This window comes from Hipposideros armiger, unplaced genomic scaffold, assembly GCF_001890085.2.
Source record: "Hipposideros armiger isolate ML-2016 unplaced genomic scaffold, ASM189008v1 scaffold_17, whole genome shotgun sequence".
Taxonomy (NCBI): Eukaryota; Metazoa; Chordata; class Mammalia; order Chiroptera; family Hipposideridae; genus Hipposideros; species Hipposideros armiger.
In genome coordinates this window covers 7,825,559-7,836,889 of record NW_017731367.1, presented here as the reverse complement: position 1 = coordinate 7,836,889, position 11,331 = coordinate 7,825,559, and the positions used below count along the sequence as shown (strand labels likewise).

Here is an 11,331-nt window from a genome sequence, read left to right as displayed (position 1 = left end):
CGCGGGTCGCGGCTCCCGGCAGGCGGTGGCATCTTGCAGCCGGCGCCTGCCCGGGAGGCCGGTGCGCGCACCTGGCCCTCGGCGCCCTCGGCTCCGTCGGGCGCCTTTCGCGCAGCTCCGCCCGGCTGCGCGCTGGGCAGGACCCGGGCGGGACTCGGGCGGAGGGAGCGGGTGGCCCCCGGCGGGAGCCCGGGAGCGGCGAGCGCGTGGGCTCGGCTGACTGCCGGGCGCGACGGGCGGTGACGTGGGGGCGGGAAGGGGCCTCCGCCGGCTCCGCTCCGCGCCGGCCTGGAGCGCTGAGGGGGCTTGACGGGAACGGGAATTCTGGACGCCGGCGGGCGGACGGGGCGCTTCCGCCCGGCAGCAGTGTGGTTGCGGAATGAATTCAGGTCCGTGAACCCGGAGCCCAGGAGGAGGCCCGCAGTTTTCAACTCGGTCCCCCAGAGTCGGCATGAAAATCATTTTAAACTAAAGATATTTGCGATTCAGCACAAACAGAAAGACGCTTTCTCAGAGCTTAACTTGTCACTAAAAAGCAGAAACTCCTGGGAGTGAGGCTGCCGTGCATCCTCTCTGCTGGGGGGTTTATGGCCATGAAGGGAAAAAAGCACCACTTGGCACTTGCATAAACAGACAACACGGCAGACTTTCTTATCGCCCTTTGTTCCCCCTGGAAACCCATTGGTTCTTCCGATAAGAGCCTTTTTCCCTCCGGCCCAGAGTTAGCTTCTATCACGAGCCACGCGGGGAGCTATCCCTTTTGTTAGCGGCCATGTGTGTATTAAGAAACTTTGTTTTTTTTCCTCCTGTTGATGTCAGTTACATTTGCAGACCCCCCCCCCCCCCCACACACACACACACACTCACACTGAACCTGAGCGGGTGGAGGAAATGTCCTCCCCTCCCCCTGGCACACTTGACCAGGCAGCATTGAGGAAGCTCCCTTTCCCCTCAGGCAGCCCACGCGGGGCGACTTGGGTGGCTCTGACCTCTGTGCCCTTGCAGTGCGCTGCTCTCTCTATGGGAACCTCCTCCACTGTTGGCTTTTTAAGGTCACATATGGTTTTGCAGATTTCTAATAGAAACAGTTAGGTTCTTGTGGGACCAAGGCACAGACACCCTGCTCGTACGTCCTGTGGTGCCCGTGACATTGGTGGCGAGGTGCTGATGCCCTTTTGTGCTGTTCTGTAGGTCTCGGGCTGGTACCACCTGATTCCCTTCACCTGGGCCCGCATCGCCAGGCAGACTCCTCGCCTTGGAGACCAGGAAAGGACACCGGCTTCCTTGTTGCGTAAACTGACCACAGCGTCCCCCGGAGGGGGCCTTGAGGAGCGACCCTGTGCTGAACCCAGAAAGCGTGTGCAGGAACCAGAGTGCAGGACACATCTACCTCAGAGCCTCCTCGAGCAGCAGAGAGCTCCTGTGCGTGGAGGGTCCTTGGAGCGAGAGGAGGTCGTCAGCTTTCTCCTGGACATGGGGTTCAGTGACGTCCATGCTAATGAACTGCTCACTGTGCAACCAGGTACCCACCCGCAACAGCTGCTGGATATCGTTTCAGAATTAATACTCTTGGGTGTGAATCCAGAGCCTGTGTATGTGGCCTTGAAGAAAAGCCCTCAGTTATTGAAACTGCCTGTAATGCAGATGAAGAAGCGCTCCAGTTACCTGCGAAAGCTTGGCCTTGGAGAAGGTAAAGGTGTAGCTTTTCTATGTAGCGCCCAGGGGTCCCAGCTGGGGAACAAGTCTCCTAGGCGAGCTGGATTAGGGGAGGCTTCTGGGGAAGGCCCTTGGGAGCAATGTGTGATTTGGTTTGGAGGTGAGGAGGAGGAGTGGTCTCTTCTCAGGCGCTGCAGGAGGGGACGGGGCAGTTGAGTGGTAGGCAGAGACTCTTGTTCGCTGTGAGGGCTCAGCGTGTAGGACGTGGGCACACGGCAGCAGCTCACAGGTGGATGTCAGCCTGCAGTGTTGATAATGTGTACACATGTCAGCTTTGATGTTTAAATTAGCTGGAGGTGGCCTTACTGCTTTGTTTCTGATGTAAAGCCAGAGCCACACAGGGTCCCTGGTAAAGACTTGGATTCCAGCTGGGTGTTTTGATTTACTGTGGACCGTGAGATCTTCCCAGATTCCTGGGAAATGGTGGATAGCCGTTCCCTCCAGCTGCCTCCTCCACTCCCCATAAGATTCATGCCTCCAGGAGCCTAGAGAAGTTCACCGGGTCTCCTTATGGCCGTCTGGAGAAGGGGGCTGGCGCCCATGAGGGTCTCCACGGAGCCCCACCCACTTTGACCAGAGGAGCTCCACTGTTCTTTTTTTCATTCTTGACTCTCACTGTTAGATGTTGGGGGAGAAAAGGTTTGCGGAGCCACTATTTCAGAGGACCCCTCTAGGCCTCCTCCAGAAGTTAAGTAAAAAGACAGCCAGCCTTGTGTGTTTCTCTTACCAGATGACTTGTGCAGTATAATCGGAAAGGCTAAACTGAAGACCTGTGTGCCCTGGTGATAAATTAGCAAGCTCAGCACGGCCTTAAGTGGCAAAGATAAACTCTAAACTTTTAAAATTCAATTCTGACACATTTTAGCAAGTCAACGACTTACTCAACTGACGAACATTTCAACTGCAGCTTAAAGAAGCGACTTGAAGTTTCCAAGTACTAACTTTGACCAACTATCCGTAGGAGACCATGTGCCTCAATTCGCCTAAGGTAGCCTCAGTTCATACCAGTTATCCTAATGCAATTAACAGGGCATCTTGTCACTCAGAAGTGCCCCAGTTTGGATAAAATACGTGGTCACCCCACTAGCTAGGACATCAATATTTGTGCTGGTTGTTGTTATTATGTTACTTGCGTGGAACTCCTTCTCTTTGAGTTCAGGCCCCGGGTCTTAGGAATGTTGATGGTGAGGTCCGATGACAGTTTTATTATGGAAGGAAGCCTCAACCCAAAGCTCCACCGTGGGGGGACGCTGCTCCCCTCTCTTCCTGTTTGACCTTTCCAGGAAATCCCTGTGAAAGCCTTTCCCAGGTGAGGAGGGCAGGTGCCTGTCAGCCGGGAGGCCAGAGAGAGGCAGGAGCGCGGGCCAGGGCGGGCTGGAGAGTCCGAGTGAGGGGTCAGCGGGGAGCTGGGCCGCGCTGACCGCTCCCACGCCCCGGGTGCTGCTGGGAAGGCCTGTGAGGCCCGCGCTGGTTCTGTGGGGGTGGGGCTCCTTGGTCGTTTTGAAATGCTGGCTTGAGTTGGGTGAGCGTCACTAGCCTCTTGGTGTCTGGAACACCCTGAAATTACGTACTCGCCCTTTTCTGGGTTCTGCAGGGAAGCTGAGGAGGGTGCTTCAGTGTTGCCCTGAAATCCTCACCATGCGTCAGCGGGACATTGCCGGCACTGTCCGGGTTCTCCGGGAGAAGTGCCTTTTCACCGTGCAGCAAGTGACCGAGATTTTGCACAGATGCCCGTACGTTCTTCGGGAGGACCCTGATGAGCTGGAATACAAATTCCAGGTGAGATGACCGAGAGAGCGGCTCGGGGAGTGACAGTGGGCTTTCCAACTTAGCAGGGGCAGCTGTGTGGGTAAGACACCTCGGCCGCCTGGCAGCCGAAGAGACAGACCAGCTCGGTCTGTCACTTGTTCATTTCAGCCAAGGTTGCTTCTGCGGCTTTTCTGCCATTAATGCTGAAGGACCCATCCCTGTTCTTAGGGCCCACATAGGCCTGTTTAAAAGTAGCTAAAACCTTCCCTCTTTACAACCTGTGTAGCATGTTGATTACAGAAATGTGATTGTGACAGTTGTCCTCATTTTTCTGGTAACCATTATGATGATGTGGGACGGATCCCTGTGTTTTCTGATTTGCGGCCTATTCTCCCCAGACTCATGGCTTTCTCCCTCCGTCTGAACAGCAGTGGGACTCAGTCTCTCCCTCCTGCCCTTTAGTCCCTGCTGCTTTGTTCTCAACAGGATTTTGAAAACCCTTTGAAGACTGTCAGCTATCAGACAGACGTGGGTGTCAGAGTTGGGCTGCCGCCGCCCACTAGGCAGCTCTTGAATGCTTTTGACAGGTTGAGTCTCCCGTGACTGGGATGGCGGATTTCAGATGTGCACCTGAGGCCCTAACCTGTCTGTGTCCTCAGTACGCTTATTTTAGGATGGGGGTGAAGCACGCGGATGTGGTGAGGACCGACTTCCTGCAGTACTCCATCACCAAGATCAGGCAGAGACACACATTCCTGGAGCGCCTAGGACGGTACCAGACCCCGGATAAGAAGGGGCAGACACAGGTCCCCAACCCTCCACTCAAGGACATCCTCAGAGTTTCAGAAGCCGAGTTTCTGGCCAGGACGGCCTGTTCTTCTGTGGAGGAGTTTGAAGTTTTTAAGAAGCTCTTGGCTCAGGAGGAGGAAGAAGAGTCTGAGCACCGCATGTCTGGTGACAAAAGCACCAGTGAGGACGAGGAGGACAGGGAGGGGCAGGGGGAGCTGTGACACAGGCACCGGAAGGAGCCGGGCCCGGAGATGTCAAAGAAACTTCTCGTTTTCTCAGCACCTTTGGGAGCTTCACGTGGATCCTCTCAGGTTACTTTTCATTCTAAAACTGGTCTTTGGATGAAAAATTATTATCAATCACCTGAGACGTAGTCAGACTAAGGGGAAGGTGTGTTAGTTTGATGTGTTGTCAGGTCTCTGTTCCTTTATGAATAAAAGACTGACTTTGAGCCGTTAAAATCAGGGGAACTCAATACATCAAAACTTGGTTTTATTTTTCTGTCGTGTATGTAGGTGATAATTTATGGCAGTGTGGGGGACAAGATTCCTTCTGGTTCAAGAGTCATTTCCTGTGTCCTTCTAGTGATGAAGGTGAAATTAGGAGAAGGCAGTGAGGTTTTAGTACATCACAGCACTTTATTTTATGAAAACAAATAGCAGGTTTTCCACACAAATACTCATGTTTTTAATTAAAAAATATTGCTTCATAATTGCATTCAGTGTACAGCAGAGTAGAAGGAAGTGGGTTAGTGACACATGGCTTCATTCTGCATAGCTTCTTCGTGCCGGCGACATGCTGGGGCAGTTTTCTCTGTCTCTGTGAGAAACAGGCCTGGCTCTGGCCCCTGGGAAGTTTGCTGTTGTGCCAGCTTGTGGCCAGTGGGTCACAGCCAGGCCTGCAGTCTCTGGAAGCCATAGAATGCCAGCACAGAGGGGCCGTGGAGCTGTCCTCGCCGACCCTTCTGCTCACGTCACAGAGGGGTGTCTGAGACCGGAGGACAGAGCACTTGCCCAGGGTTGGGCATGGCGGGGCCTGGGGTGGGGGGCTGGTCTTGGGTCATCCCAGGGAGCTCTCTATGACACCAGAGGGGAGGATGTCCCCTTGGGGAGCCCAGTGGGTCTTCGGAGTGCCTGGAAGCGTTGGGGTCAGGGAATGGAGTTTGATGTAAGCCAGGGTCACCTCTGAGGTAGAGGCCCAGCCCTAATGGCATGAGCTCTGTAACAGAGGGAGGGTTGGTGCGACCTAGGACATTCTGGGCACCCCTTCCTTGGGGGAACTGGCACAGGACCAGTGCTGCAGAAAACATGTTTGGTGATGTGACTAAAATTCAGGCCTTGGCAGCATTTTAACAACTACGTGAGACTCCTAGCTCTTGGCCTTCTGTTTGTAGACCACATAAGAATTGTGTCAGGCAGCCATTCTCACCTGGGGATAATCTGGGTCCCAGGGAACATCTGGGACTCTTCTGGTTGTCAGGACCAGGAGAGGGTGCACTTGGGATCTGGTGGGTGAGGCCAGGTCTGTTAAATGCCCTGCAGTGCATGGGACAGTCCCACAACACATGACCAAGCTCCAGATGTCAACAGGGCTGAGGCAAACTGCTGTGAGGCCGGGCCTGGCAACACATGACTGTCGTTTTGTGAGAACTTCAGATTCAAATGCCCCGCATTTATCGTATTTGATTTAAAAGACCAGTAAGTCGCAGGTTTTTTAAGAGTCTCTTCCTCCGTGTCCTGGAGTGCTGTCGATGGGTTTCAGCTGTATTTTACTGGAGGATTCGGTGCTGAATCAAAAGAATTCATGCTTTTTTCTCCAGTCTCATGTTTGAGCATGGCCGCAAAGAGAAGGACATTTTTTGCAAAAGAAAAGGCTCAGTGACTCCCTCCACACGTGGCTGTGGCTTGACAGCAGGAGCAGTTCCATCTATGGGAAGGTGCTGGGGTGGCTGGCACCGGGTGGGCCCTGCCTGCTGGGTTCGCAGGTGGGAGGCAGTCGGGGCAGCGTGCATTTCCTCATTCGCCTGTGACAGCCCAGGTGCAGCAGAGGAAAAGGGACATGTGGTCTTCATTGTCTTTCTTGGCCATGGACAAAATTACTTGAAAATGAAGACATTTCACTCTGTGCCAGTGTTTTCACTTTCTTGCATTTTGTGGCATCTAAGTGCCCGACACTCCCCAGACCTGGACTGTTGTCCTCGTGCCCAGGCGGGCTGAGTGGGCACCTGGTTAGATGCCCACTGATTAGATGAACACTTGATTAGATGGCGAGTTCTTCCAAGTTTGGTCAGCAGATGGTGAGTGCAGCGACTTGTGGTTCCCTCCTCTCCTCCTGACACAAATAAATGCTTATTTGATTCCGTGATTACTGATTTCCATGAGTGGACTTGGAGTGTTTTCAAGGACGACTAATATTAGAGTTTTAGGAAGGAGCCATGTGATGAAGGCAGTGGCTCATTTCGAATGTTCCAGGATGAATGGTAATTCCTTTAGCATCAGGAAGTCTTTACTATTGTAGATACTCAGTCTGTAAAGCATACAAGTGGGTTAATTGGACGGCAGCATAGCGCCAAGCTCTGGCAAGTGTCCTGGAGAAACGAGTGCTGCAGAGTGAGAACCTGGAGCGCAGTAGCCTGGCTTCGTGGCCAAGGGGCTTGAGGTCGGAGAGTCTCAGCTACATTCAGTGACGTCACTTGGTCATGCCATTTGCTAGAGATGCCGTAGCTTACACAGACGCGGTGACAGGTCCCAGTGCCGCAGCAGCGGTCAGCAGTACATGTTTGTGTGCGTGGTTTTCTGGTTCACACAGGTGGGCCCTGGAGACCGGACATTCTGGAATCCAGTAGACACTTAAAGAAATGATGGTTCCTCCTTTCTGAAAATGACAAATTGCATAATACACAGACGTAGGCACACACAAGTTTAATAAGAATAAAAAGTTTAAAGTATACTCTAACTCTTCAAAAATGTTTTTATGAAAGATGAAAGGAGGGGCATTTCCGGTGGTGTAAAGCTGACTTGGGGCAGAGTCTGTGGGAGAGCACAGGGGCTTGTGTCCCAGCAGGGTCACTGACTGTGACCTCCACACGGGTGAAGACGGCTGGTCTCTTTTGTTCTGAGCTCCTCAGGGAAAAGAGAGCTGGTGGGAGTGAGCTGACTGCAGGGGTCACGGTGAGGTGACACAGCACTCTGCAGGTGAGGTGACACAGCACTCTGCAGCTGGCGATGCTTTGTGAGGATATGCGGGGACCCCTGGCAGGCCACAGTGAGTGGCGGACAGGGATCTCACACATGATCTGGCTTAGCCAGCCCACTGCCCGTCTTCAGTACCCAGAGCTGTAAGGAGGAGCCCTTGCTGCCAGCTCGGTACCTTCCAGCGGGGTCAGTTTAGCGCCTCTGGACACCCTGGGGTCTTCGGTGCCCTGGTGTGACGTGTCATCGGGGATGGCTTCCAGCAGGGTCTGGGTAGCACCTCTGTGACACGGGAGTCTTTGGTGCCCAGGTGTGACATGTCATCGGGGATGGCTTTCTGCATAAGGCTAAAGCCTGAGTGGGGGTTAGCCAGGGATGGCCATGGGACGTGGCCCCCGTTTTTGTAAATAAAGTTTTATTGGATCACGGCCATACCCGTCAAGGCATGCGTTGATGGCTGTTTGCACTGTGACCCAAAGCTGAGTAGTGGCCACAGGGACCTTGTGGTCCACAAAGTCAAAAATATTGGGGGTGCCAAAAAATGTATACACCTGACTTGTATTCAACTTTTGTTGTCAGTACATATTGAGTAGTACAATTTTAATACAGTTTTTTCCTTTCTTAAAATGTGTACATTTTTGGGACACCCTCTGTATTTACTGCCTGACCCTTTACAGCAGAAGTTGTAGGCTAAGTGTGTAAACGCCATCTTAGCACTAATTACCATTTTCTCTTACACAATCATTGGTCTGTATGGTGAGCACTAGCCTGCAAGGCATCTGCGTGAATCACCTGCTGGCAGAAGCCACAGAAGCAGACCACTCGCTTTCCTTTGTGTTGCCTCCCCCCCACCCCACCCCTGCCCTCAGCTCTCCTCCCCCCAGCCCTGCCCCAGCCCCGCCCCTGTCCACTAGCCCAGCCCGCCCTCTGCTTTGGAAGCTGTGGGCAGCTGCTGCTGCTCCTCTAGATGTCAGGTCTCAAAAGGTGTGTGTGTGGGGTGGTCCTCTCTCTGGCTTTGGAATCTAGAACTGGTTTCTGGACATTGCAGAAGCTCCTGGCAGCCAGTCTCGCTCCCCCAGGGCTGATGCGCATGCTGTGTGGCTCACTGACCACGGCACAGGCTGCCCCTTGGGGACACGCGGCCTGGGTTATAGCACGGGCTGGGAGGTGCAGCGCAAGATGCAGAGATGGTGGCCCCAGGGGTTGTCCCTGGCCTGGCCGTGTGTCTGCTAGAGGCCAGAGGAGAAGCCGTGGAGGGGACAGGCTTCAGCCAGGACCTTGTCCCCCAAGGTGTCCTTTTCAATCCAATTTTAGACCTCGTCTTCCTGGGCTCTAGAAACTTGTGAGGTTGGTGGAGTGTCACAAGAACGTCCCGAATCCTTTGAAGAAAACAAAATGGGGCATGAGAATGGAACGGCGGCTTCCTGTTTCTCTTAGTGTCGGGGTTGCTGCCCCAGGTGTCAGAACTGTGAGTCCTGCTCCCTCTAAGGAGGCAGTGGGTGGGGGCGGGCCTGTGGAGGAGGACTGACCATGTCTCCTGAGAGGGACATTTGGGCTGCATCGCAACCCCCCACCCTCCATGCGGTGCAGCCCTTGGGTCCTTCCTCTGAAGGCACGTGCCGTCCCGGTCACTGGTCACTCTGGATTGGAATGGATTCTTGTGTGGTGTTCTTGGGTGTGTGTCTGGGTATATAGGTATCTGTTTCCTACCTATTTTGTTTTCTCTGTTTAAGAGCAGGTATTCTAAATCCGGTATTTGACAATAGTCAAGGATTTCTGATTTGTTTTTATAGAAATGGATTTGCTGAGTGACTTTAAAAAATACTCCTTCAGGTAACATTGCAATATACGTATTTCAAACCCAGGTATATCTGTGGCCTCTTCCCCAGTGTGAGTTGCTTGTAAGCCTTGGAGTGAGTGTTCTGGATGCATGTGTTGGGGGCATGAGGTTGGGGAGTGATGCCTTTGAGTGGACTTCATACCCCACAGGGATGCCTGCCAGGCCACATGGCGCCCCCCGCCCCGCAGATGCCCGCCTGCTTGTGCGAGGGGTCCCCCGTTAGTGTCAGCCTACAGCTGCAAAGCCCTTTGCCTCTGGCGGGTTGTCATGGGCTCTGAAGAGCATCCCTCAGCCGTATGATGACCGTGGTCTGTGTGGGGCTCCTCCCTGCTGTCCTGCTCCCAGGAAGATGGAGGGTTCAGCTCATTTGTGAGCAGGAGCAGTGAGCTGTCCTAGGCCGCCCAGAATTGTCCTTCATTCCCAGAGACACGCTGATGAGAACCTGTGGTCAGTGTGACGCTCATTACAGGCTGTAGGTGGGTCTCTAGGTTTAACCCACTATCTTCCGAACTATTGTGAGGACTTCAGCAGAGTTTACATGTGGGGACTGTGGGGTCACATGGAGTTGAGTTGCCGAAAGGGTTTGGGAAAGGCTGGATTAAACAAGGTCGAGTTAGAAAGTTTCTTTCATTTCAAGGCTTCTGATACTTAGGGTTCCTGTGTCCACTGGGAATCTCCCAGTGAGAGAGCGTCTTCAGGACTTCCCGAAAGTTATGTGGCCATGGCACCCCAGTTTTCCTTTCAATGGATGGCCTTTCACAGGGTCCAGGAAGCACTCCCTTGGGTCCCTGAGCTCCGATGGAGTGGGATTCGTCCTCACCCCAGACAGCCTCGTTTCTACCTTAAGACAGAGCTGCACCAGGCTGGCATCCATTGGGACGCCCTACTTTCTGTTCTTCTCACCCTCTTACCCCATCAGGGCATTCGGAACCCTGCCTGGGAGTCTGTAATAAAGGCACACTCGGAGCTTTCCCTGGCAGTGCTGGGAGAAGGGTTGCTGTCCCTGGGGAACGTACCTTAAGATGTCTTCAGAGTTGGACTGTCACTTTGTTTCCTAAAACAAGTAGGGAAAAGTGGTTTATGAAAAGCAGACTGTGTCCCTGTGACCCCGGCGCCCCCTCGGCCCAGACGCCTGCTGCCATCCCGTTGTTCTTTAGCTCACACACGTCTCACTTTGGGGTCACCATCCCTGTGACCCTGAGGTTAGCATTTTAGTGTGCCCACGTGACTTGAGGTGCATGTTGTGGAATGATGGGGACAGCTCCTGGCTGGATGAGTCATGGAGAGTGGAGGGAGGGTGTGGGCGGAAGAGGGCCCGGGCTCCCCGAGGGGCCCACAGGCAGCAGCCGCGTGAACTGCACTTCCCCCGACACTGAGTGACGCCCCCGTGTGTGTGGTGACTGGGGTTCGGACTCGACTCTTAGAAGTAAAACGCACTCAGGCAGTGCTTTGTATAATAATTCTAGTGACTGGCTTGAACCCTGTGGGGAAAGAACGTGGGTGTGAGTGAATAAAAAGTAAACCGATTTGCTCTATTTGCAGCCAAGCACTTAGGCCCACTGATGATGCTCCTGCTCCCCAGGTTTAGCACCAGGCACTCGTTGTACCCCCCAACTTACCCTGCGGCCCAGCACCCACCATGCCCAGCGGTACCACCGTGTTTGCGCACATGTGCACATATGTGCACAGTTTCTTAGAACATGGCCGCACAGGGCAGCACGATGTGCAGATACACAGCCTGGCCCAGCCCCTGGGCCTGTGGCATCCCACAGCACTCCGTCTCCAGGGCCGCCCTCACCCCGATACCCTGTGAACTACAGGACACAGCATGCTCCCCCTGCCCACCCCTTCCCCCCACGAGATGGCACCTGTGCGGGGTTTTCTTGACACTGGTGCTCTCACAGCTTTCTCTGAAGCAGACGTCTTGGTGCAGTTTGTAGACTCGTTTATACCTGTTGGAAGAAAGCCCCATAAAGGCCGGACCTGGAGTGGCTGCACCCAGGCCGCGTGCACCCACAGTAGCCACGCGGGCGTTGGGGGAAAGGC

The 11,331-nt window shown here is 53.9% G+C and overlaps 2 protein-coding genes across 2 annotated transcripts in view; one reads left to right on the top strand and one right to left on the bottom strand.

Moving 5' to 3' along the window:
• Positions 1–6,618, top strand: part of MTERF4 (mitochondrial transcription termination factor 4) — a 7,197-nt gene extending 579 nt beyond the window's left edge. The window contains exons 2-5 of the mRNA XM_019628470.1: positions 116–239; positions 1,192–1,690; positions 3,311–3,495; positions 4,125–6,618. Coding sequence (XP_019484015.1) covers positions 116–239; positions 1,192–1,690; positions 3,311–3,495; positions 4,125–4,475 — 1,159 coding nt within the window. The 3' untranslated portion in view covers positions 4,476–6,618. The remainder of the gene's footprint in view (positions 1–115; positions 240–1,191; positions 1,691–3,310; positions 3,496–4,124) is intronic.
• Positions 4,868–11,331, bottom strand: part of SNED1 (sushi, nidogen and EGF like domains 1) — a 73,576-nt gene continuing 67,112 nt past the window's right edge. The window contains exons 27-29 of the mRNA XM_019628462.1: positions 11,154–11,237; positions 10,302–10,339; positions 4,868–8,824 (exon numbers count right to left, since the gene is read on the bottom strand). Of these exons, the coding sequence (XP_019484007.1) occupies positions 10,303–10,339; positions 11,154–11,237 (121 nt within the window). The 3' untranslated portion in view covers positions 4,868–8,824; position 10,302. The remainder of the gene's footprint in view (positions 8,825–10,301; positions 10,340–11,153; positions 11,238–11,331) is intronic.